Genomic DNA, 25,303 nt, shown 5'->3' with positions numbered 1-25,303 from the left:
TTTTTATTGAAACAAAAAAATAAAAAGATTGCGAATTTTCATACAAGGCGCATTCATGTCTATCTTCACCCTTCCAAGGTTCAAAGGGTGTCCAAAAAAAAGAGGTTCAAAGGGTGAAGAAATAATTAGCACAATCTAGAGAGCCGCCAGAACGAAAGCCTGTCTCTTCTCTATTGATGGGTCATGGCTGAATCGGCTGATGCAAGGATGTTTATAATTTCAACTTTCTGAAAGGCACACGAAGTGTTTGATGAAATTCCTGAACGGCTTTGTTTTGCGTTTTTCAATATTTCCAGCGTGTGTTTTGATGTTTCGGACCCCGAAGTGGCATAGTGCATTGTTCACTTTCAGCAAGTCAAACAGTTGAAGAACTACGTGTGTATGAGTATGGCTCTTGGGAATGTGGCTGCTCTGCAATTTTCGGCTTCTGCTCTTTTCGGAATTCGTTCAGCAACTTCCAGCTTTCAACAACCCATGCAGACTAGAATAAGTAAGTCAAAGCCAACTTACACTAGATTATTATTATTTTCTTCAAAAGATATAAACCCTTCTCAATGGGTCTGTGTTTTTGTCCAATGCAAAAAAGATAAGGAAAAGCTGTATCACTGGTGCATGCAAATTTGCATTATGGGTTTACTGGCAAATGCTGTGATTCATGTAGATTTCTCCGTGAAGCCGTTGGTAATGAGAGCAAGGGGGAATGCCCGAACAGAAAGTGCGAAAATTCGAAACAGAAGAATGCAAAAGAAGGTATATCGTTCTCCCTGCATTTGATGAAAAATGTGCTACCTGATGCTTGAGTTAAGTGTGTGTCTTAGGGCTCATTTTGTTTCTAATCCGCTAAATCATGGTTTTCTACTCCTTGATCAGTATAATGGCACGCCTAAAAGACCGCGGCTTTCAGTATTCTGTTCAGGTAAACAGTTGTATGCTATGCTGGTAGATGATCAAAACAAGAACTGTTTGTTCTATGGAAGCACTCTGCAAAAATCTATGCGTCAGAATTCGCCTTGTAGTACCAGTGTAAGTGCACTCCAAGCTTGTGTAAGAGAGATCTCTCAGCCACTGTCAATTTAGAGAGTCATTTGATGATAGTAATGCAAATTCTCTAAACTTCATTATGCTATAACATCTGATAGGAAGCTGCTAAACGCGTCGGCATGGAGCTCATCAAGGCATGCAACGATCTCAACATACATGAAATATCATCTTACGATCGCAATGGTTTTGCCACCGGGGAAAGGATTCAGGCATTTGAGATTGCAATTTCTGAACATGGGTTCTTGCCAAGATAGATCTGCATCTGCTATATCTATTTTGCCCTTGTTCTATTATTTTTTTTCTTTAAATGAGAAGGGCAAGATCCAAGAGTAAGAAAATGATGAGGATTCTAGGTAAATCATGCTAACTGCGCGCAGATTCTATACATTTCAACACATTTCTCCTCTGTGTGTGTCATCCTAAGGAAACTCTCATGTAACGGGGATTGCACTTTTTGTTATCCCGGCCAATAACGCAATAACACGTAGGATAACTTTTCCACGTGTCATTTTGTTATTGGCTGGGATAGCAAAACAATACTATCCCCATTACATGTAAGTTTTTTTGCATCCTAGCCTGAACGCGCAAAATTTCAACACTATATATCCTATGGCATCACACTATGTAATATCACTAAAATATACAGCAATGGTGGTCGGCTAGTCACTAAAATATATCTCCTCTTTAGTTAGCGCCTTGGTCAATCTTGGTCAACTACTCTCTGCAAAAAGATCGGGTTGCCAAGATTTCTCTTTTCAGCTTCGATGGAGGCTAATGAAGCTATAAAAGGTTTCCAATGGATAATCGAATTTTGTCTACCTATCGCCCCCACAGCATTTAGCAACTTGGCCTTCTTGAATTTTCTGCCACAGGCAAAGCATCTCCCTCGGACCTTGGTAATGCGCAACGACATAGCCATCCTTGCACCCTTCGTTGTAGACCTTCTCTTCCTTCACGTACTGTACATTTAGACCCTCCTTTTTCATATCTGCAATCCAGATGCCCATCGCCACATCTTCTAGCTTGAACATCTGATATGACAAAGCAGTGTTTTTTCTTTCAGATGGTCAAATAAAGAAATCATTCTGTCATCTCATTTCAAGCTTTTCTTTATATTTGTTTAAAAATGTAGATTGTTTCTTACCTTTAAACTGCCTTTCTTATACCGTGCCGAAACTGCCTTTGCTATGTCATTCGATACCACATAACCAGGACCGTGTGCCCATGGCGGGTAGGTCTGTTCGGGCCATTCCTAAATTAAAGCAGCCGATGAATGGAGAAAATTATGTGAGAAGTAGATACTTTTTTTTTTCAACCAATGGAAAATCACAGCTTGCATGGTATGATATGCAGAAGGAAATACGTTCATATTTAAATAGGATCAACAAAAGAAATTACCTCAGGGCTGATATACCACTTGCTATCTGGATTTCGATGAGGTCGGGAATCTGAGTTAATGAGGCCATAAAGCAGCCCACGAGTCACCTTGATCCTGTTTAAGGAAGCTAGCACTTCATCCACACGGACAAATGCATCGTCATCCGTCTTCATGACAAACTTTGCTGAAACAACCTCTGTCTGTTGAAGAGATTAAATCAGTGAGAACAAGAAAACAGATATTCCCATGTTCAAGGAAAAGTAAGATTTTTACCCCAAAGATGCAGATGGCCAAAGTTTTCCAGGTAATGAGGCCATAGTAATCAACAAAAGGCATCAGCTGTATGTCTCCATAGGTTTGTGCCTCGTTCCAGAGTTCTTCATTCACAATTTGGTTCTTGTGCTGCAATACGTTTCAAACTTGATGAATAATTTAGCAACAGGCTCAAAAGAAACAGAAAGAAGTAATAAAAGACCTTTATTGGGTGAAAAAACAGAGCATAAATTTGCATTTTAATGCTTACCATGCCTAATGATAGAAAAAATAAATGATAAATCTGGAACTAAGATGTGGATTGGTATGAAAAGAATCAGGACTCTGTCCATCAGAAGGAACTTCCTTTAAAAGAAGATCATTTTGGGTCCATTGAAAATTGTCCATGCAATCTTATATGGCTGATTTTTGTCAATACTTTAACAAAGAACAAGACTTTAGCTCACCAAACCAACAAAAAAGCGCACTGAAACTGCCCCTGATCGCACAGCAGCATACTGCATCCATGTTCTTCGAACAGCCATTCTTCGTTTAAAATTGTTTGCGGTAGAGAAAACACCAATAAAGAGATCCAATCGTCTGTGAGGAGAGAGAGGAGCAGATTTGAGTTCTTCTAAATTAATTATGTGCTCCGAATCCTCTGATGAGGGTAAACCGCTGGCTAGGACAGAAATTAGTTTCAAGTCTCCAGATATCCTTAATTCACTAACAAGCCATGGCTCCAAAGTCTGAACAAAACCAGGAAAACAGCATATGAATTCAAAGAGACAAGTGTTTATCTTTCAAACGCAACAAGAAAAATTAAAATTGAAGAACTTACCTCACGGAATGCAAAAGATGTTAGATGCTTCCCATCAACGGTCATTTGGATTCCTTCTGAACCCACTCTAAGTGTAGCAACAAATGGATAACCTTGCTTAAATGGAAAGTATCTTCTGGACTTTGATCCGTCTTGCACAGTTGAAGACTGTCTTGAAACATTGGAACGTATCCTCTGCTCTTCAGTTTTTCCGACTATCTTGTTGCACTGGTCCAACTCATCCACTGGCACATGCAATCATTGACACTTTTAATACAGAGAAAGAGTAAATATAAATAGGCCTTGTATAACTGGACAGAAACTAGTCATTGAACATGATTTCACATTAAAACATTATATTCAGTCTTTAGTAAAAATTACAAAGACAGTTTAGCATGCTATGACCCAAATGTTAAAAATATATATACAGATAGCTCTCAGTGTCACTAATAACTGCACCACATAGTGTATTGCAGAAACACTTATACTAATATCTATTTAATAGGGTTGAACTTAATATGCATTACTTATAAAGAAAATAGTTTTTATCTGATGCACGCACACCCTGATGAAAAATGGAAGAATGGGCTAAAGGAAAAGGTCAAACTTGATTTATGTTGTCAAATTGTTTCATAATACTGAAACTGCAATTCCACTATCAACTTAATATGTCAAAAGATGAAGCGACATGCTAAACTTTTTGCTATAGCTGACTAATAGAAAAATGAGGCAGGAAATTTAACCTTTATTGTTCTTTTCAGGAGTTGGGGATGGGCAACGCTCCTCTTCACCCCAATCATGAGCAACAGTCCAGGTGTTCTGGACAATTACGGGGTCCTCAGTTAGCTTATCACCATTTAGCCTCACATTGTAATGCAATATAACGGGTGGATCAGGCTCCCCTGGAAGAGGCTCCCCTGTCAACTCAATCCGAAAATTCCCAACAAGTCCATTTGGAACGCCAATAATTGTAATTGAAGAACCTTGAGTCAGGCCACAAGGAACCCGCAACTTATGAACATTATTATCAATTCCTGTCCCATTCATTTTATTGAGAAAATAAGGACACTGCTTCTCTTTTGCTTTCCCAGGTGAACTTTCATTTGTATAACCAAGTCTTTGCTCTTCAACTGAAGCCATAAGGCTATTCCATGCACCTCCAGCTTCCTTTATAGCATCCACCGCATGGGGCAAACCCTGAGCTTGATTGATAAGGTGTTTCAAAAGGTTCCATGTCTGCATAGTTTGCTGTTCCTCATTGGATACATTCCTCTGAGCAAAGAGGCTAAAGACTATAATCTCAGCAGAAATAACTTGAGAAGCATTCTCTGGATTCTGAACTGCAGGTGGAACAGTATTTAACCATTCAAGAGGATTACTAGTATTGGTGTAGAGTGCATTGGTCAAGAAACTATCCCCAGTGGGGTAGTTTAGGATGGCATATCTCAAAACTAGCAGCATGAACAAACTTGCAGCCACAATACCGCCATAAGATTTCTTCATTTTGGTGATTACAAAATTGCATCAATAGCTCTGAGCCTGGTTTCGCAACTTATTGATCATCATGAAACCCAACTACCACGCTGAACCAAAACCCAAAATTTATCAGTAGCGCGCCACAACAGTTACTCTTAAATGGAGAGAACAGTTACTGAAACATAAGCAACAACTGGAAAATTCAATGAAAAGAGATTGGGATATAAGGCTCTGTCAATGGCATCAATCGCATATCATCTGCAATCTAAATCCTACATGGACTTTTGTTTCCCCAACTATTTTGAGAAACATCACAGAATTGATCTAACATAGTTGGACATAGTCATGAAAGCCAGCATTTAATTTTTCAGACTTTTCAACAAAATACCACCAGTAATAGTTCATTCCTTGTCAAGACTTTCCACAGATCAATTGGTCAAATACATAGGAGCAGTTGAGTTTTTTTTTGTTTTTTTCTTTCAGCAACTTTATAGTATTCTCGGGAGACCAGATCAGATGCAAAATGCTATAATTTACTAAGTGATAGCGTAGAGAAGCACGAGACTGCAATGACTATATTTTAAGAGGAGACGAATTGTTTAATCAAACCTAAAGCTCAAACAAAATTACGGAAAATTCAGTGAATTAGATTTCTCGGTCGAAAAATTATCATATCAAATTATACATGTTTATTATATACAACATTTTCTTCTTTGACTAACATAATTTCTAGTTGAATTTACTGGATATGCCATTGCGGTATTTTACTTCCTACTGGAAAAATTGTTCGGAACCACCATTAACGCCGAAGCAAAATAAAATAAAATCAAGTAAAAATCAATCTACTAGTTCGTGAACTCATCCAAATCTACCATAAGCAAAATACGCTAAATTGAATTCCTAAATTATAAATCATCAAAGTTCGAGAGTTGAGAAAACTCATACCTCCAATCGTTCTGCTACTTCAACGGCACACATATGCTAAGCTTGATTATGATATCTTCGTCAACTTTCTCGTCAAGCAAACAGTGCTTGAATCAATTGAAGCCGGAAGCAAGTGACCGGACAGATCCGAACGCAGCGAGCAAGCGAAGAAGAAGAACTGAGGAGTTCTGGATTAACTAAGCTACAGCAAAACAAGAAATTATAAGGAGAAAAAAACACAGAGGTGCAAAATTAGCAATATGACTAAAAAGGACAAGGCTCAAAATGACGGAAGTAAAGACGGTGGAGAATTTGCTCATATGTTTACCTTGTGAAGAAGAAGCAGCAAAGCAGCAGCTTTGTTTGGAACAATGCCGGAAAGTGAGAGAGAAAGTCGCCGAGAAAATTTGAAATGGAGAGAAAGAGCAGAGAGTGATGGATCGTTGCCGTTTGAACCTTTGAGTCTACGCGTTAACGGTGGGAAACCATAAAGAAACTGTTCTGGTCTTTATGAAGACTTGATTTCGTCCCCTTTTTAAGTCTGTTCGATCAATATACTTCAATTTATTAAATTATCGATTTCTTTCGGGAAAAAAAATTAGGATATTACTTATAATTATTAATAATAATAATAATAAATAGCATATTAAAAGAATTTGGACTTTGTGTTTTCACTTAACTTTTCTTCTTCTCTCTATTTTTGCACTCTAATTAAAGTACAATGAATTCTTTTCTTTTGGGCTAAGTTCATCACCTACTACTACTCTAGAGTTTGCTTTTTTTGGACTCTTTTTTAATAATATATAATAATAAGAATTAATTGTATGGTAATATCCTTATAATTACCAATTCATTGAACATCATACCTAAAATGTCATTTTTTTGACCATGACTCACAGACACTATTAGCATTTCATTTTGTCTCTTTCTTTTATTTCTCACACTTTAAAACACCATAATTTTGTCAACGAGATCTAACCCAATGGAAAAAGGCATTGAACTCATATGACATCTTTGTTGTGTGTATGAGAAATCTCCATTTTCTGTAATTTAGACCATGATTTTTACAAATAATTTGTAATTTCAAAGGATGAAAGCAGTTAACGCCACATCTGAAGTCTGAAGAAAAAAAAACATATTTTTTATGTTTTTAGAAAAATAAATTGATTTTACAAAAAGGTAAATTATTTTTGGCATCAAACCAGTGTGGCAACGTGTTCATCAAATATTTTAGCAAGAAGAAGAATCTTGTAATTTTATTAGTTGTTGAAAAATTGAAAAACCTTTTTTTTTTCTTGCTTTAAATGACCTGTTCAGCTGTTCAAGAAATCTCCATTTGCCTTGTCCACATTCTATATTGAATATTGACCGGGAAAAGCCAACTGGACAACGACATTTTGCGCGAATTAACGCCGTGACTTGACGTGGCTCTCTGTTAATGGGCAGCGTGATACATACGGTCAACTTCATTTCCTTTATTTTATTTTTACGCTTTCTTTTGCCTTGGCTTCTCTCTCTAACATGCGGCAATTTCATCGCGACGGAAACTTGTCGGCGTTAGTCAGTAACAGCTTAAAGGGGTCGATAGAAATCATGGAAAGTCATAGAAAGTGGGGCCCACCAATAGAGGCCCCGCCTCCTCATAAACATCGAGAGGCGGTCCGTACAATTGCCCAGTGTTGTGCTGTTGTTGTTGTGTGCGCCTTGAAATTGCAGACCAGGGCCGGTAGCTAGACAAAGAAAGTGGCTAAGCCTCCTCAGTGTGCATTTACACTTCTGCCCTTGCCCTTGTTTATTGACAGTGACGCAACTCAAATAATAAATAATTTACGGCCCGTTGTTTGCGGGTGAAATGTAATTTTCAAACCGGGTGTCCAAAGGGGTAGGCTTTAGCTCGGGACAGCCCAACAGGTGACTTTGGAAAAGCACCCAATCAGAATGCGCCACCAAATCAAACATGATTAAGCTTTTTATTTTTGTTTTTAGAATTATTAATTTAAAACATCATTAGGCTTTGGTTTGTGGCTTCTTAACGATGAATTTTTGTGCGACTTTGATGTTAATTGATACTAAAACTTTATTCATAATATAAATGCATCTGGTAGAGAGGTACTATATATCACCGACACGTCACCGAACCTGATGGTGAAGGTGAACATAAAATAAATATAAAATAAATGTTTTTGGGAGGTCGCTTAGAGTAGGACCTACTAAAATGACAGCGCACGCACGTGTATGGATGAAGAAACATATCATTTTATTCAGATATGTAAAGATCCATCCACCAAATAAACTCGTTACAAAACGCTACAAATGACAACTGTTGATTGTATGCATTGCCTTGATTTCCATAATGTATTTATTTATTAAATGTCTTAATTACTACAATGCCCCTTGAAATTCAAAGTAACCCACTTTGGTCCCTTCACTGATGTTTTGCATCTCACTCAATAACTCCGTTAAAAATGCTGATGTGTCATGAATGAGACTCATTATCTTGCTAAAATATAGGCCATGTATAATAAGTGATTGGCTTGAGATAGCGCCACAATGGTATCTCTAATATAAATAAGTTTTTTCTCCACGAGATGAGGGCAAGTATTGTTTTTCATGTTTACCCTTAGTACGAAATTTGGGTTGTCCTTGGTCAGCAAAAATTAAATTTTGAGTTGTACCTGTAGTCGGGCTGTGCTTAGAGGCCCCTCTCCGCCACCTTGTGATAGGCTTTGATCAAGGACTGTGTGGAGTGGCTAGGCCGCAAGCAATTCAGGCCCAGCTTGTTCTATTTGGGCCTTAAGCTGCAGTTGTACCCAATATAAAATAATTTGAAGCCTAACCAACATCATTTTTGTGGTGAATTTTTCTTATGAGATTCATTAAAGAGGAATAAATAATAATGGTGGTTGGGTTAAGGACTCGTCTCTTGTTGGCTTAATTAATGGTTGTAGGGACTCTCGTCTATATCATATTTATAGGGAGCAGATTGTATTGTTGATCATTTATTTGTTGTTGATCAATCCAACCTTAATTTGAAGACAGGTTTGGTTCGGTTCTTGAGCAGATAGGTTTTGTGCGGCTCGATTCACTAGTTAAAATGCCCACCCCTAAACGCAACCCAAACTTAATTTGCTTTGACAAAATAGAGAAAGTAATATTTCATAAAAATTTATTACCAACATAGGAAGCTGGTCAATTAGTTATGACGCAGAAAAGATAAGTACAATTTAAGTACAGAAAAACAAAAGAACCAATTAAAGAGCGTATTAGCTGATGCTAACTCTAATTAATTAGAATTTAGCGAATTGAACATCTGAAGCACATCGTCCCTTAGGAAGCACAGGGCATTCAATGATGTCTTGGCCGGAAGTGTCGACGCACAGGTAAACCTGGTACAGTTGGCTATTTCCCGCCGAATCCTTGTTGCACTCTATCCCTGGGGTGTACCCAGCACCCTCTTTTATGGCTTCTTTTATTCTCTCCAAGCTGTACATCCCATCATCTGGTACGATCCCTGCATTATTTCATCCATTTTTACATTTTAGTTAATAATCCTCTTGATCGTAGACGCAGTAGGGTTAATTAATTATAAAGTAATAAGATTAACACTTAATTAATTAATTACCAGCTGTTTTGAGGATTTGCAAAAGGTTAACTTTTTGCTTGAGCTTGAGAGCCGCTTCAAAGTAATCTTTCTGTTCAAGCTCTGACTCTGAGCAAGTCCCGTGCTTTTCCCATTCATGGGACCAGAACCTGAACCCATTGCTGCTTGGGCAGCTTAGTGACGGCCAGTTCTTTTCCAGGTTGCTCATTAGCTCTGAGATCTGATTAAACACCAATACAATAATTATATTATTATATATTATTTAAGGCATCAAAAGCAAAGAGAAGACAAAATATTATCGTATGTTGTGTCTGTGTTTTCCCCAGAGATCATGGAGTGGAAGAGAAGACAACATCATAGAGAATAGAGATCACCACATAAAACAACATGTATCTTTTCAATTAGGTTGCGATTAAGCATTCCCCTTTCTCCAAAGTACATGTGGTATAGATTTAGAATAACTAATTAATTAATTTTGGATTCTTAGATCGATCTATTATTTAATATTACTGATGCACGCCATTGCTTTTTTATTTATTTATGTATACTTATTTTGTTGTTTGATTGTCTCCATGACTCATGAGCCTCGGCATATGGCGCTTAGCGCTGCCTATACAAATAATGCATACTTTTGAACCCTAGCTAAAAGTTAAAACAATCAATCTACATTATACCATCTTCAAATGCTTATTGTGTGTGTGAGAGACGTACCTCAGATTTGTCGAAGACACTATCGGGATCACAGTTAGATGGGTAGGAGCCATCCTTATAATTAGGCCAAAGCCCATGAATGCCAAAATCTGCTGAAGGCTTTCCTGACTTTGGATAACAGCAAGTATGCTTGGTGTCACAGTATGCTCCTGGCCACTGCAGGATCAAAAAGATGATTATGGTAATGAATTAATTTAGTTATACTACTTAAGTTATGAATTAATAAATAGTTAAAAACAAGAGCTAAGAAGAAGAAGAAGAAGAAGAAAATGATCTAGCTAGCTAGATATATAATTGAAGCAAACGCACCTGTTGAACAAAGTAGAAGAAATCAAAGTCCTGCGAAACGCAAAGAACTGAGAGGTACTGAATTACTAAAAGCTTGATCAAGATCAAACTAGTGCTGAATCTCATTGTTGGTTGTTGTTGTTTCTTTCTTTTTATGATGAACAGCTTTTTGAGAGAGTAAGGTATATGTATGGAATGAATGACAATGCCGTGCAGCTGAAAGCTGTATTAATAGGGCAGATGGAATATCCTGGAAAGCATATGCTTCACCACCCATCTTATGGTACATTATTTATTTTGTAATGATTTAATTTCCAGTTAATCAATCAATATTTAAGTTAATTCTAACCCATTTTCTGTTGTCTTAGTATAATCCAAATTAATAATTTGTCTTTTATTAGCTTAAGATCCCATCCCATATATCCATGAACAAGCACTATCCTTAATCTATAGTGACCAATGACCATCCATTGATATGGATTTTTTTTTAATTTCTTTGCCTCAGATTAGGACTTAAACCTTATCGTTGGTTCATAAGGATAGAAAACAACCCGCGTGAAAGTCAGATAGAAAACAACTCATTTTTTTGTACATAATAAACAATCTACATTCGGAAACTATCAGGAATTGCAAATCTTGAAGCAACGGTGGAGTGGATGCATTTTATGGCAAGGGAGGTGATGGATTAGCCTTTAAGTATTTGATAAGATGGAGCGCAAGGCTGGCTAGCTTTTCATGCCAATCTTCAAAGTTGGTTTGCCATGTATATAATATATATATATATATATATAGGTGGTTTATGCTTTGTAGATCGGGGGTGTTGCGTGCAAGTCAATATCTGCTTACAATTGCATGTGTGTACAGTGTACGTATTATGCATTAGTAGTAATAATACGATCATGATAAGATAATTTCATGCATGCAGCATGGAATTCTTCAAATGTGCAGCCGTCTCTGGTCAGCTCAGCTATGGTGGTTGAAGTTAAGCAATTCCTCAAATTCAATCTGACTTGGAAACTTAGATGTTGATTCCAATTTGGAAGCCGTTCTTTTATATAGAAAATTTGGTCTAATGAGAACATATCAGGTACTAGACCTCAAGATAATGACAGACACGTGACGTTGGATCCAAAGAGAGTACCCAATCCAAACTTCTTCTTCTCTTCTAGTTAGGTGAGATGATGAGGTGTTGTGCGGCTTCCCTGCCTAACGCAATCACCAATTTCTTTTGCTTTGGTGGATTTCTAAGCGTTTTCAAGACAAGACAACCATTTCTTGGACTTGGACATTGGAAAGTTATGATGATGTTGAGTGTGCTTCCCCACCTCAAAAGACTGTAATGAAGGGTTATAATGACGAAGACGTTAATAGTCATTAGATTAATTGTAGAGTTATTATTGGACGTCTGGATTGAACACCTCAACATAGCCCTCTCATTATAGAATCTCCTCGCTTTCGAAACTGTTGTTATACATATCTGGTTGGTACTAGAAATGTCCTACCAGAACTGTCCTACCAGAAATAGCCCACCAAGAATGGCTTACCAGATATTGCCTAGCCAATATGGCCTACCTGAAATGTCTTACCCATTTCAATATTGCCTAGCCAATATGGCTTACCCGAAATGTCCTACCCGTTTCAATATTGCCTAAACCAAGATGGCCTAGCCGAAATGTCATACCCGAACAATATGTCATACCCGAGCAATATGTGCTAGCCAACTCCTACTGCCTCAGCCATGTGCAGACCACCACGCACACCTTTGATAACAGATCACCACGTGCGTCCTGACATTTCACCAGGCCACTACCCCCTGTCTCCTGACAGCCCATGCCTTCCCCACGTGCTCAGCCCATACTCCACTGAGGATGACCCATGCCTTCCCCACGTGCCTAGCTCATTCTCCATTGAGGCTGACCTATGCCTTTGCCACTTGCCCATTAAACAACGGCAAGTGGCCCTCCTCTCCTGCCTATATAAAGGAAGAGACCCCTCTCCAGCAAGGGCTCCAATTCTCCTCTCCATGCGCATATCCGGAGACACCCAAGCTCTCCCTCTTCCTCTTGTATTCAGGCTCTCAAGCCTCTCTCTATGTATAATGTAATACTCATTTATAATAAATATCAAGCTCTATAGTGGACGTAGCCCTATTCATGGGTGAACCACTCTAAATCTGTGTAATGTGTGTGATTGACCATATACCTAAATCACCCGTTAACAGTTGGCGCCGTCTGTGGGAAACGACACGAAAGGTTTATGTCGTTCTCATCCTTCTCCACCTCGAAATCCATCTCCACCGAAAACCATATTCATGGTCCAGCTATGTCTAGCCGACTGTGACGAGCAGAGCAGGTTGCTGCTCAGCTGTGAAATTTGCTCAAGACACCTAGGGCCCTCCACCTGTGAAAATCAAGGGTAGCAAGCGAGACAAGAAATGGAGAAACAGCTCGACTCAGTCCCAAAGCATCCCACTAAAATTCTTGGCTACTAGACCCGAGGACCGAACTGTGTATAAGCCGACCAGATATGATCCCAGCCGACCCGGTATCGTCTAGGTCGACCAGGTGCGGACCGAGCCATCTAGATGTGCCGACCTGGTCCTTATGGACCTATCAGAAATCAGGGGTTGTCGGAGCTCCAGTTGCGTCGACTCCATCCTTGCTACCCCGCGCTATTACGCAATTCCTCCTCCCATGCGTCGCTCTCCGTTGAAGTGCATAAACAGATAAGAAATCTCTTGCTTTAATGATTAATTATTATTAAAGTGGTCACATATAGCATTTCCACGGCACCCATTTCATGAACCATATTATAATGTGGGTCATATCTCCAAGAGCATTTGATGTCTTTTTATAAATATTCCCATCCCCTATGTTGGACCAGGATACCCATGTGCCCTCCTACTCAATTTCCTGCTCCAATCATGCTTGCCCACTAAAGAGAGAATAAATCTCTTCATGCTGCCATGATATTTACCTTAAAATATTGTGTACTATATTCCTCCCTCTGTTATGCAAACACTAGTATTAAGAGGCTTTGTGGTCGTTGCCATCAGGAGACCCTTTTTAAGGCCTACCACGTGAAGGCACAAAATATATATTTTTACATGTTCGAAAATGACCGACCCACTTACACAATATTATTATGTGAATAGCTCAGCACCACACCTCCAGTGTGCCCAAACCAGCTCGGTACCGCAACTCCAATGTGCTCGCAAATCGGCTCGGTATTATGTATATGGGAATAGAAAAGCACCACATTACCACCTTGCATGCTTGACCACCTTGCAAGCATGACCGAGCTGACCACCTCGCGTGCTTGACCAAGTTGACCACCTCGGACGAAATGGCCAACCCGACTACTTGCATGGCCAACCTTCAAGTCAGACCCGAGCACCTCATAGTCAATCTCCATGTCGTAGCCGACTCGAGCACCTTGCATGCTCAAATCTCCACGTCGTAGCCGACCCGAGCACGTTGCATGCTCAATCTCCAAGTCGCATGATGGGTCGAACATATGTCGCATGACCTACCCGAGTAGCCTCCATGACAAGTCTCTACGTTGCATGGCCTACTCTAGCAATTTGCATGTCAAATCTCCACGTTGCATGGTCTACCCGAGCACCTTGCATGCTCAAATCTCCACGTCGTAGCCGACTCGAGCACCTTGCATGCTCAAATCTCCACGTCGTAGCCGACTCGAGCGCCTCGCATGCTCAATCTCCACGACGTAGCCGACCCGAACACCTTGCATGCTCAAGTCTCCACGTCGTAGCCGACCTGAGCACGTTGCATGCTCAATCTCCAAGTCGCGTGGTGGGTCGAACACACGTCGCATGACCTACCCGAGTAGCTTCCATGGCAAATCTCTACGTTGCATGGCCTACTCGAGCAATTTGCATGACAAATCTCCAATTTGCATGGTCTACCCGAGCACCATGCATGCTCAAGTCTCCACGGCGTAGCCGGCGCACCTTGCATGCTCAAGTCTCCACGGCGTAGCCGACCCGAGAGCCTTGCATGCTCAAGTCTCCACGGCGTAGCCGACCCGAGAGCCTCGCATGCTCAAGTCTCCACGGCGTAGCCGGCGCACCTTGCATGCTCAAGTCTCCACGGCGTAGCCGACCCGAGAGCCTCGCATGCTCAATCTCCATGACGTAGCCGACCCGAGCACCTTGCATGCTCAAATCTCCACGTCGTAGCCGACTCGAGCGCCTCGCATGCTCAATCTCCACGACGTAGCCGACCCGAACACCTTGCATGCTCAAGTCTCCACGTCGTAGCCGACCTGAGCACGTTGCATGCTCAATCTCCAAGTCGCATGGTGGGTCGAACACACGTCGCATGACCTACCCGAGTAGCTTCCACGGCAAATCTCTACGTTGCGTGGCCTACTCGAGCAATTTGCATGACAAATCTCCAATTTGCATGGTCTACCCGAGCACCATGCATGCTCAAATCTCCACGTCGTAGCCAACTCGAGCACCTCATAGTCAATCTCCATGTCGTAGCCGACTCGAGCACCTTGCATGCTCAAATCTCCACGTCGTAGCCGACCCGAGCACGTTGCATGCTCAATCTCCAAGTCGCATGATGGGTCGAACATATGTCGCATGACCTACCCGAGTAGCCTCCATGACAAGTCTCTACGTTGCATGGCCTACTCTAGCAATTTGCATGTCAAATCTCCACGTTGCATGGTCTACCCGAGCACCTTGCATGCTCAAATCTCCACGTCGTAGCCGACTCGAGCACCTTGCATGCTCAAATCTCCACGTCGTAGCCGACTCGAGCACCGCGCATAATCAATCTCCACGTCGTAGCCGACCCGAGCGCCTCGTATGCTCAATCTCCACGTCGCATATGTACCCAATAACCTTGCGAGGTTAATTCTCCAAGGAACAAAAGCTTCCCCTCTCCAAAATACTGGTTGATCGCCTTCGCCAACAAGGAACTTACATAAATGTCCCAGTCGAACTAGTTCTCTACTAGGAACTTGGGGGCTTGGGAGACACCATGTATGTCAGCTCGCCTCACCACCACCTCCAACCTGTCCCACCATGGTTTAAAAAGAGACGACGAAGTCCTGCCATGGTTAAAGTGAGACGAAAAAGGGTATATCATCTGTAAATTAGTATGTAGTGTGTCACGTAACATATATCATTTTTCACATGATCATTACATACATCATGTCATCATCACATACATCCTCATCACGTCATCATTACATACATCTCCATTATGTCATAAATGCGAAATTGTATGTGTGAACTCCATTACGGCTCGCCTCGCCACCAAGACCTACCAAGGCTTGATTCTCCATGATTTACCTCGCCATAAGGCCTATACGAACTCGCCATCGAAAGGTGTACAGCTTGCCTAACCTCCAACCATTTGCAGCTAAGGCTCATTACTCACAACAGACTCATCGACTCAGCCAAACAAAGATTGACTTGAAAAGTTCCCAGTCAAGAACTCGTTCTCAACTAAGAACTTGGGGGCTTGTTGTTATACATATCTGGTTGGTACCAGAAATGGCCTACCAGAAATAGCCCACCAGGAGTGGCTTACCAGATATTTCCTAGCCAATATGGCTTACATGATTACTTGAAAGTTCCCAGTCAAGAACTCGTTCTCAACTAGGAACTTGGGGGCTTGTTGTTATACATATCTGGTTGGTACCAGAAATGGCCTACCAGAAATAGCCCACCAGGAGTGGCTTACCAGATATTTCCTAGCCAATATGGCTTACATGATTACTTGAAAGTTCCCAGTCAAGAACTCGTTCTCAACTAAGAACTTGGGGGCTTGTTGTTATACATATCTGGTTGGTACTAGAAATGTCCTACCAGAACTGTCCTACCAGAAATAGCCCACCAAGAATGGCTTACCAGATATTGCCTAGCCAATATGGCCTACCTGAAATGTCTTACCCATTTCAATATTGCCTAGCCAATATGGCTTACCCGAAATGTCCTACCCGTTTCAATATTGCCTAAACCAAGATGGCCTAGCCGAAATGTCATACCCGAACAATATGTCATACCCGAGCAATATGTGCTAGCCAACTCCTACTGCCTCAGCCATGTGCAGACCACCACGCACACCTTTGATAACAGATCACCACGTGCGTCCTGACATTTCACCAGGCCACTACCCCCTGTCTCCTGACAGCCCATGCCTTCCCCACGTGCTCAGCCCATACTCCACTGAGGATGACCCATGCCTTCCCCACGTGCCTAGCTCATTCTCCATTGAGGCTGACCTATGCCTTTGCCACTTGCCCATTAAACAACGGCAAGTGGCCCTCCTCTCCTGCCTATATAAAGGAAGAGACCCCTCTCCAGCAAGGGCTCCAATTCTCCTCTCCATGCGCATATCCGGAGACACCCAAGCTCTCCCTCTTCCTCTTGTATTCAGGCTCTCAAGCCTCTCTCTATGTATAATGTAATACTCATTTATAATAAATACCAAGCTCTATAGTGGACGTAGCCCTATTCATGGGTGAACCACTCTAAATCTGTGTAATGTGTGTGATTGACCATATACCTAAATCACCCGTTAACAGAAACTACACTATAAATTACAAAAAAAGAATTAATTGCTTTTGAATCAAAACAGAACGGGCCAGGCTTGAACCCTCTACACTAGATTTTAAACCCGGCCCAATATTAATCACTTTTGGCCCCTTGAAGAATTCGAAGGATGATGAGGCACTATCCATTTGATTTGAGATGAATATAATTCTATTGAAGCAATCATTCAGAATAGATAAGCATTCAGAAAATGGGGTTATTGAAACTGGACAACATTTAGAATTCATGATTAGTGAACGTTCACATTCGTCACATGCTCTGATCTTTGAGCCATTTTTCTCTCTCTTTCTACATGTCTAAAAAGAAGGAAACTCAATCTGTGAACCACATTTTCCATGGGGAAAAACAGGGCATTCAATGAGGTCAGAGCCAGAAGTGTCCACGCAGAAGTAAACCTGGTAAAGTTGGCTGTTGCCAGATTCATCCACGTTGCACTCTATGAATGGAGTGAAACCAGTTGCAGATTTAACTGCATCCTTGATGTTTCCAAGGCTGTAAGAATCCCCATTTGGCTGTATGCCTGAAAAATATTATACATGGAATGACTGAATTAATCATGGAAATTAAGAGGTTAAATTAGTTTCTTAATTTATTTAATTGATTAATTATTACCTGCACTTTCAAGAGCTTGGAGGAGGTTTAATTTCTGTTTTAGGTTAAGAGCTGCTGCAAAGTAACCATGTTGGTCAATCACAGACTCTGAGCAGGTGCCATGCTTTTCCCATTCATGTGTCCAGAACTCTATGCCACTGCCGCTGGGGCAAGCTAGTGTTGGCCATTCTTTCTGCATGCTGCTTCTTAGATCTGAAATCTGTGCCATCCACCATTTTCACAATTTCAATAATAATCATATATAGATTTCGTTACTTTTGTAAAAGTGTTCTTCTTTTGTAAAGTAATATGAAAAAAACAGAACAAAGGATATCAAAAGGGCTACAAGACACAATAATTCCAGCCAAATAGGGGCATTGCTTGCACGCAGGGCATGTGAGGCGTCACACCACATCCCAAGCGATATTGGGGTGGGGTGATTCGAACACAAGACCTCGGATATAGAGTAACTGTAGTTGAAAGCCCCTTACATCCCTCACACCATGTTAATTAACTATATTGTCATCTTTTGGCCAGCCTTGAAATGTAAATTAGAAATAAAGTAGATCGATGATTTTGATGCCAAAACATTGAACATTGAACATTTCAACCAAAAGGTCTACAATAGCACATATTTGTAAGATCGTCAAATTAGGGTAGCAAAGCAAGTACCTCAGATTGATCAAAGGGGTTGTTAGGGTCGCAGTTTGAGGGGTATGAGCCGTCCTTGTAATTTGGCCACAGCCCATGAATGCCAAAATCAGCTGCAGGCTTCCCTGTCGTTGGATAGCAGCAACTTTTCTTTGTGTCACAGTATGACCCTGGCCACTGCAATATCAGCCAAAACAAAAACACAACCCTTATGTCATAACACAATGCTTTCAATAATTTCTGCTAACAATCTAAATGAAAGGAAATTATGTCTCGCACATCACCTGCTGGACAAAGTAGAAGAAATCAAAATCTTCTGCAACACAAACAACTGAAAGACATCCTAGTACTAAAAGTTTGATCAAAGTAGAGGAATTGGACTTCATCTTTCTCACTGTGTCTCTCTCTGTGTCTCTGCGTTATGCTATGGCCTCTGACTCTCAGACTGGTTGTGAAATTCGAAGGAGGTGATGAAGCCGTATTTATAGGCCAAAATGGAAGGGACGGAATATCCAGCAATATGCTTATATTAATTAGCCCACTGCATTATTTACATGTATAACGGTTGCATCATGATTGCTATATGTCGGCTCAGCCTATCTATATATTTCTCTTTTTTTCTCCTTCCTTTCTTATTTGTGTGATTTTCTTTTCTGTCAGATTCATTGTTTTTGTTTCTTGCTGTTTATAAAATCCCTTCTTTTCCTAATTTGTGGTTTTTTTTTTTGTTGGTCTGGGGTCAAATTAATCAAAATGAGCCATTAACTACATATCATTTGGGCAAATCTCAACGGGAGATTCTTATGTGATTTTGGCAAATTGGCAGATTGCGTTGAGTTTTTTTTTTCATAAAGGTCTGAACACAGGCCAGCCATAGTTGTGACTTTTTGCAGCATCCATTTCATAAATTAATTGGTGGGAAAACAGAGCAAAATAAACATCAACTAATAAAAAAATTGCTGCGTTGTCTGTTACTTGTATTGTATAAGCTTTGTGCCATAATAAACATATATTTTGCACCAATTATTTGATGGATTAGAGTTCCAAGTTATGTTAATGAAGTGAAGCTTTCACACTTGAATCTTTTATTGGATCCAATAACGATGTCTACATGTGGTTGTAACATGAATTTATAAATGGCCCCCAATAATATCATCTGTCGAAATAGCGTGCCGTGATTTCCATACATGCTTTCATACTGAAAAACACAGGCATCATCAGTTCAAGAGGATATTCTCTCCTTAACTCAGTATCATTATTATAAAAAACATCATTATTTGACCTTTGATTTGAGGTTTTATGCTGTCACATTTCAAGCACTGTTGTGTTTGATTTCTTTTTCACTACTAGAAATCAAGTAGTGCCACTGCCAAGAGACAGATGGAGAGTTCGTGTCTTTGTTGTCCAACAAAAAGTCATCCGTCCACACACACACGACACAATGGAGAACCAACCAACCATCACAATGAATGGAATATTTTCATGCATATTTGGGTTAGAGCTATACACAGTTTTGATAATCTTGGGGATAAGAATTTTTACAGTGTGTTTCTGTAGTTTTCTATTGTAGTCAGATTTAGTTCCTGTCTTCTTGGTTCTATAAGGATTCTTAGATGATTTGATGTAGCTGAATATACTTGATTTGGCTAGAAATATGTGGGCTGTTATCAAACTATAATGTATGATATATCATGGTTACCACAGCTTGGAAAATTAAAAGCTACCAAATTTGATTCAACCAAACTTTGTATATAAGAAAGTAAATGTAATTGACTTTATTAAGGATCGATTTGGTTCTATTTATGGATTATGATTTTTTTTATTTTTTATTTAGTTGTATATATAGGACCTCAATATATCTCTTTGCACTGGGCCTCCAAAATCAATTGACTGGCTCTGACCCTATCACCATAATTCCAACAATTGTCACCAACTCCAACCCAAATTTCCGAGCAGCAACGTTTAATCTTTAGGTAGAGCAAGCATGGCAATAAGATCGAGACAATGATGCTAAGAAATGCACCAACAAAGGCCATGGTTAATGCCACAAATACAGTGCTAACCACAATTAGCGTTCTAACGAGGATGCTAATTGTACGACGGTTGAAAATCGGGTGTGCATCATCAATGGCAGTAGCGATTGGGGTGATTACAAGTGGGTAGGTACTTGGTGAGTGTTATTTGGGACTTCAAATGTTCTCCAAACATCACATAACCCTAAACGGCCACGGAGCCGTATGTAATGGTGCTTGTAATTGTTTATAATATAGCGTCAACAAAACAAAAATAACTAAATGGCAACAAGTTTTAACCAAGTTTTCAGAATATTCTGACCTTTGAGAATTTGTTTCTCTCTGTCATGGAATTGCACAATGTGGGAAAAACCGCATGGCCACAATAGCAGAACAGATATATACAAGCTTATAGCGGTAGGCATGCCTCTCAAATTTAGGAGAACATCTCCTTCATTGAACCCAATTCCCTCAAATGCACAAGCTAGCCACCAATAAAATAGAAGCCAAAACCCCTCCGCAGAAATATAAGCTAGCATCCCCAGATTTCTCAGCCATGTAGTTGGCAATAATACAAGTGCAGTGAGCAGAACCAAGCTTGTCTGCCCCCAACTTTCATACCTGCCAGGTTGAAACCCATATTTGGTAACAACTGGTGCAGAAGGGTCGCCATATCTTTTTTTTTTTTGTATCTAGAAGTATATTCAATAGCAGTGGGATTCTTAATCTTAGAAGGGCATAATCTGCACCAATTGTTCCCAAATATGGGCTTTCAACCTGGCAGGTATAAAAGTTGGGGGCAGACAAAGCGTTGTTCTGCGCACTGCACTTGTACTATTGCCAACTTGATGGAAAAGTGCAAATGGAATTGATAGTATCCCAACACCTGAGAAATTAACAAGGTAATTAAGCAAGTAAAAGAGTGTAAATTAAGATTGAGATTTAAATTAAATAGACTGTTTCCATATTAATGTGGTGTGAGTCACATAGAGAAATTAAAAGAGAAAAACGAACCTGATAATGTATTAAGCCCAATGACACAGATTCTGAAAAAGGTGGTGCCTAATTCGCTTGGTTCCTGTGGTTGTGGTGGGTGTTGGTTTTGGCTCTCCATTTTCTCTGCTTTAAGGTCTTTCATTTGTGCAAAGGGCTTCTAGCTCAGGTGGTTACGAGCATTTGTGCAAAGGATTGTAGCTCAAGGAGACAAACCTGATACTGCATTTAGTCCATTGAGAAAGGTTATGGTATTTGTTTGGTTTCTGAGATTGTGAGACTGCAGGCGCTGGCTTTGGCTCTCTGTTTTCTTTGCTTCAAGGTCAAGGGAGTCTCTGTTCCATTCATATGCATAAGAGGAACATCCAGATGTATTTCTAGGGAGATGGGTTAACTCTAATTCTTACTCTGAGAATGAAGAATGTGCTTCACAACTAAACTAAGCAGATAGCAATGAAGAATGTGCTTCACAACTAAACTAAGAGTTGGTAAGTGGGTAAGTGGGCTGGCTAGCTTAGGATACTCAAAATTTATAAATTTTTACATAGTGCACTGCAGCCTGCATATGTATCCCATCATGGGAAGTATTCACATTTGAATGACATTACCTATAAAGTGAAGAGATGATAATTGATAAAGGTGGTTCATAATTGCATTGACAATAAAAATAAGACATAGGAAAACTAGATTTGAGGAAAATGGGAAACCTTACAAAGTAGGTTTTCAGTTCCAATATTGTTCAACATACTGTTCTTTCTTACAGTTTCCTACTTTTATATTCTTCCTGTCAGCATAATCTCCTTCATATATAATATGATAATAAGAAAATACAGGATCTGATAACCCCGTGTGAGGATTTATGGGGATTTTATAACAGCAGAATGTATATGTACAAATGTATAAAAAGTAAATAAATTTTAAATAGATTTACAACAAATTTGCATTCCTGTTGTTGTTAACTTTTCATACTCACTCAATCACTATGATACTTCGGTGATCACAGAAGGCAGATTTGACCAAGACTGACAACAGAAACCAACCTGCGTTCATGTTCCCCTCACTCTTATATGACATTGAATTTGTCCACAAGTATCAAGTGGATCACCTTCCACTAACGCAATGAAGAATTTTGTCAAGCCAATAAATTTCCTCTGTTATGCGTCTATGACAAAGATGATATCCGGTTCAATAAGTTCAACTACCAATAATCCCCACAAGAGCACTTTCCCTCTTTGAAATGATGGAATCGTTGAACATCTCTGAGAATTATCTGTCGATTAAAGATCAATGATATATACTTAGCAGCAGAGTGGCAATCCCCACATACCCTAAGGTTCTTCACAACACGGATTGTTGCCCCGGGGGGAGTGTTTAAGAGCCCATAAGCAATGGCCAACTTCTCACTATGATACCTAAGAGAAACTTCTCTATCTTTATCTTCCATGTTAGAATGAAAGACTAGAGAAGTATCAGGAACATATCCAGCCAGCTTTAATTCTTCAACCAACTCATCAACCGCTTGGTGCAGTACTGTAGAAACAGAACGCTCCCCATCCCCTGAGAAGAATTCATGCACTACATTGTTCACCTCTATGGAGCTACAGCCGGGAATTTTTACAATTCCTCTGTCTCTCATCAACTTCCTTATGCGATCCACATCCTCCCACCTCCCCGCCCTTGCACACAAATTCGATATGATCACATAATCCCCACCATGAGAGTCATCTAACTCAAATATTCGCTCAAGCACCCGCATCCCCATGTCTACATCACCGTGGCTTCCGCAAGCAGACAACAATGTTCGCCAGAATATGGGTGTAGGCTTAATTGGTAATTCATCTATGAACTTGTAAGCCTCCCCTAAGCGTCCAGACCGTCCTAGCAAATCTACCATACAACCGTAATGCTTAATCCCCGGAACAATCCCATACGTCTCACTCATGCTGTAGAAATACTTGCAACCCTCCTTAACGAATCCTGCATGACTACAGGCGTATAAGAGACCCAAGAATGTGATCTCATCAGGTCGAATTCGAGCCCTCTTCATTTCCTCAAACATTGATAAGGCTTTTGACCCATTGCCATGAGTTGCATACGCCACAATCATAGCAGACCAAGCCTGAGTATCTTTCACACTCATGTCTTCAAATACAGAAACCGCATCCTCCAGGCTTCCACATTTTGCATACATATCTATCAGTGCAGTGTTCACTTTAACATATCCATCAAACCTATTTTTCTTAACGTATTCGTGTATCCACTTCCCCAAGTCTAATGCTCCTAACAAAGCACATGAAGAAAGAGCACTAAGCATAGTAACATCGGTTGGCTTAAGATTGCTTGCTTGCAATTCTCGAAACAATGCCAATGCCTCATTTGGCCGACTACTTCGAGCATAGCCCTTGATCATAGCATTGTGTACAACAACACAAGGGTATGGTATCTTATCAAAGACCCGGCGAGCCGCATCCACGTCATTACACTCAGTGTACATGTTAATAAGTGTAGGGCACACATAAATGTTAAGGTGAAGCCCACATTTGATAGCAAAGCAATGCAATTGCCTCCCTTCTTCTAAGGCTTTAGAGCTGGCACACGCCTTGAGAAGAGAGGGGAATGTGTAGTCATCTGGGAAGATATCTGAGCTCAGACTGAGAGCAAATAGTGAAATCGCTCGAAATGGGGTATGGGAGCGTGCGTAGCCGCGGGCCATGGTGTTGAAGACAACAATGTCAGGGTGGGGAATTTGGTCGAACAGGTGGTGGGCGTAGTCCATCGAGGTACCAGTTGGGTTGAGAGTGCAGAAGTTGATGAGCTTGGTGAGGACAGAAATGTCATATTGGAGATGGGTTTTGATGGAAAAGGCTTGGATTTGCTTGAGCTCTCTCAAAGACGTGCACTTGGGTATGAGAGAGACTGGGGTGTTGGTGTTGGTTTTTGGGTGAGAGAATGGGCTCATTTGGACAGCCGGTGCTGCCATAATTGTCTTTGAATGCAAAACTGCAGTGATTTTTTATTTGGAGGGAACCAAACTATGGGATGGTACTAAAACCTCGAAATTTTGTTTTCAAATTCTTACAAAATAAAAAATATTTATATAAAAAAATGAACTGTTTTTCTAGCGGCCCTCTGTTTGATTTAGCCCAACTTGCTCAATCATATATCATTTCAAAAAGTCCAGTATTGTAGGGGCCTCTTGTGGATTCAATTTAGCCCTAAACCCATTTTGATTAGGATATCTCAAGTTAGGCCATCTCCAGTTATAGGGCTAAATGTAGTCCAGAGCTAAAAATTTAGCCCCCCAAAATATTAATTTTTTTAAGAATAGTGCAGGGCTAAATTTTTCCATCTCCAGCCATGCAAAGCTATATTTTAGGGTCCTTCATATTTTATTATTTTGAGAAAAACTTTGGTACAACACTCATACATTCCACAACTATATATTGTTTAATTTAATTAAACACTCATACATTCCACAACTATAAATTCCACAACTAGAGACAATAATCCATACCTACCCACTCCCTTTTATTATTATTTTTTAAACAACACTTGAAAGATGGCAAAAACTGACCACATTTATTATTATTATTATTATTATTATTATTTAAAGGGAGTGGGTAGGTATGGATTCCAACGGTCATTGCCAACAAGAAACATTCAAACAGCTTTTAAAATTCCATATATATCCAGTTTTTAATAAGGCAAGTGGGTGAGTGCTTTAATATTTGGTGATTGAAAAGTACATGGTGGGGTCCACTATGAATTTGGCCTAGGCCAAAGTTGGGCTACATTTTGCCCGGTTGGAGGGCTAAATGGCCAAATTTGGCCCTCCAAATTTGGCCAAAATTTTATTTAGCCCATGGCTGAAGATGGGTTTTGCATTAATTTAGGGCTATATTTGGGATATAGCCCATGGCTGGAGATGGCCTTATAGGGCTAAATGTAGTCAATGGCTAAATATTTAGCC

At 40.2% G+C, this 25,303-nt stretch overlaps 5 protein-coding genes and 1 pseudogene across 7 annotated transcripts; 1 reads left to right on the top strand and 5 right to left on the bottom strand.

Annotated features, from left to right (window-relative positions):
- Nucleotides 1–13: 13 nt before the first annotated feature.
- On the top strand, nucleotides 14–2,821 carry LOC110751323 (Ribosomal L18p/L5e family protein). 2 transcript variants are annotated; one of them, XM_021951770.2, is made up of 4 exons: nucleotides 14–490; nucleotides 587–750; nucleotides 871–1,023; nucleotides 1,140–2,821. In XM_021951770.2, the coding sequence occupies exons 1-4, from the start codon at nucleotides 382–384 to the stop codon at nucleotides 1,293–1,295; spliced, it is 582 nt and encodes a 193-aa protein (XP_021807462.1). In that variant the 5' UTR covers nucleotides 14–381; the 3' UTR covers nucleotides 1,296–2,821. The 2 variants fall into 2 exon arrangements, with proteins under 2 accessions (XP_021807462.1, XP_021807463.1); XM_021951771.2 differs by having other exon boundaries at nucleotides 16–490; nucleotides 662–750.
- Nucleotides 1,370–6,425, bottom strand: GALT1 (galactosyltransferase1). Of its 2 annotated transcripts, none has more exons than XM_021951769.2 (9): nucleotides 6,220–6,425; nucleotides 5,913–6,093; nucleotides 4,235–5,074; nucleotides 3,513–3,736; nucleotides 3,139–3,420; nucleotides 2,693–2,821; nucleotides 2,440–2,619; nucleotides 2,186–2,293; nucleotides 1,370–2,072 (listed from the first exon to the last, which is right to left on the bottom strand). In XM_021951769.2, the coding sequence occupies exons 3-9, from the start codon at nucleotides 4,992–4,994 to the stop codon at nucleotides 1,857–1,859; spliced, it is 1,899 nt and encodes a 632-aa protein (XP_021807461.1). In that variant the 5' UTR covers nucleotides 4,995–5,074; nucleotides 5,913–6,093; nucleotides 6,220–6,425; the 3' UTR covers nucleotides 1,370–1,856. The 2 variants fall into 2 exon arrangements, with proteins under 2 accessions (XP_021807461.1, XP_021807460.1); XM_021951768.2 differs by having other exon boundaries at nucleotides 5,913–6,088.
- Nucleotides 6,426–9,031: 2,606 nt separating this feature from the next.
- On the bottom strand, nucleotides 9,032–10,709 carry LOC110751396 (ribonuclease 3-like). Its single transcript, XM_021951861.2, has 4 exons — nucleotides 10,513–10,709; nucleotides 10,204–10,359; nucleotides 9,514–9,712; nucleotides 9,032–9,402 (listed from the first exon to the last, which is right to left on the bottom strand). Exons 1-4 carry the CDS (start codon nucleotides 10,615–10,617, stop codon nucleotides 9,179–9,181), a joined length of 684 nt encoding a protein of 227 aa, XP_021807553.1. The 5' UTR covers nucleotides 10,618–10,709; the 3' UTR covers nucleotides 9,032–9,178.
- A 6,573-nt stretch (nucleotides 10,710–17,282) lies between these two features.
- LOC110751404 (extracellular ribonuclease LE-like) lies at nucleotides 17,283–18,797 on the bottom strand. The gene is made up of 4 exons (XM_021951873.2): nucleotides 18,613–18,797; nucleotides 18,350–18,505; nucleotides 17,699–17,897; nucleotides 17,283–17,606 (listed from the first exon to the last, which is right to left on the bottom strand). The coding sequence occupies exons 1-4, from the start codon at nucleotides 18,712–18,714 to the stop codon at nucleotides 17,383–17,385; spliced, it is 681 nt and encodes a 226-aa protein (XP_021807565.1). The 5' UTR covers nucleotides 18,715–18,797; the 3' UTR covers nucleotides 17,283–17,382.
- Nucleotides 18,798–20,210: 1,413 nt separating this feature from the next.
- Nucleotides 20,211–21,218, bottom strand: LOC110751351 (amino acid transporter AVT1J-like; annotated as a pseudogene).
- Nucleotides 21,219–22,170: 952 nt separating this feature from the next.
- OTP85 (Pentatricopeptide repeat (PPR) superfamily protein) lies at nucleotides 22,171–24,440 on the bottom strand. Its single transcript, XM_021951735.2, has one exon. It carries the CDS (start codon nucleotides 24,311–24,313, stop codon nucleotides 22,532–22,534), a length of 1,782 nt encoding a protein of 593 aa, XP_021807427.1. The 5' UTR covers nucleotides 24,314–24,440; the 3' UTR covers nucleotides 22,171–22,531.
- Nucleotides 24,441–25,303: the final 863 nt, after the last annotated feature.

This window comes from Prunus avium, chromosome 1 (assembly GCF_965620075.1).
Source record: "Prunus avium chromosome 1, drPruAviu1.hap1.1, whole genome shotgun sequence".
Taxonomy (NCBI): domain Eukaryota; kingdom Viridiplantae; phylum Streptophyta; class Magnoliopsida; order Rosales; family Rosaceae; genus Prunus; species Prunus avium.
Note: the sequence above shows the minus strand (reverse complement) of the source record. Positions and strands in the feature narration are given on the sequence as shown.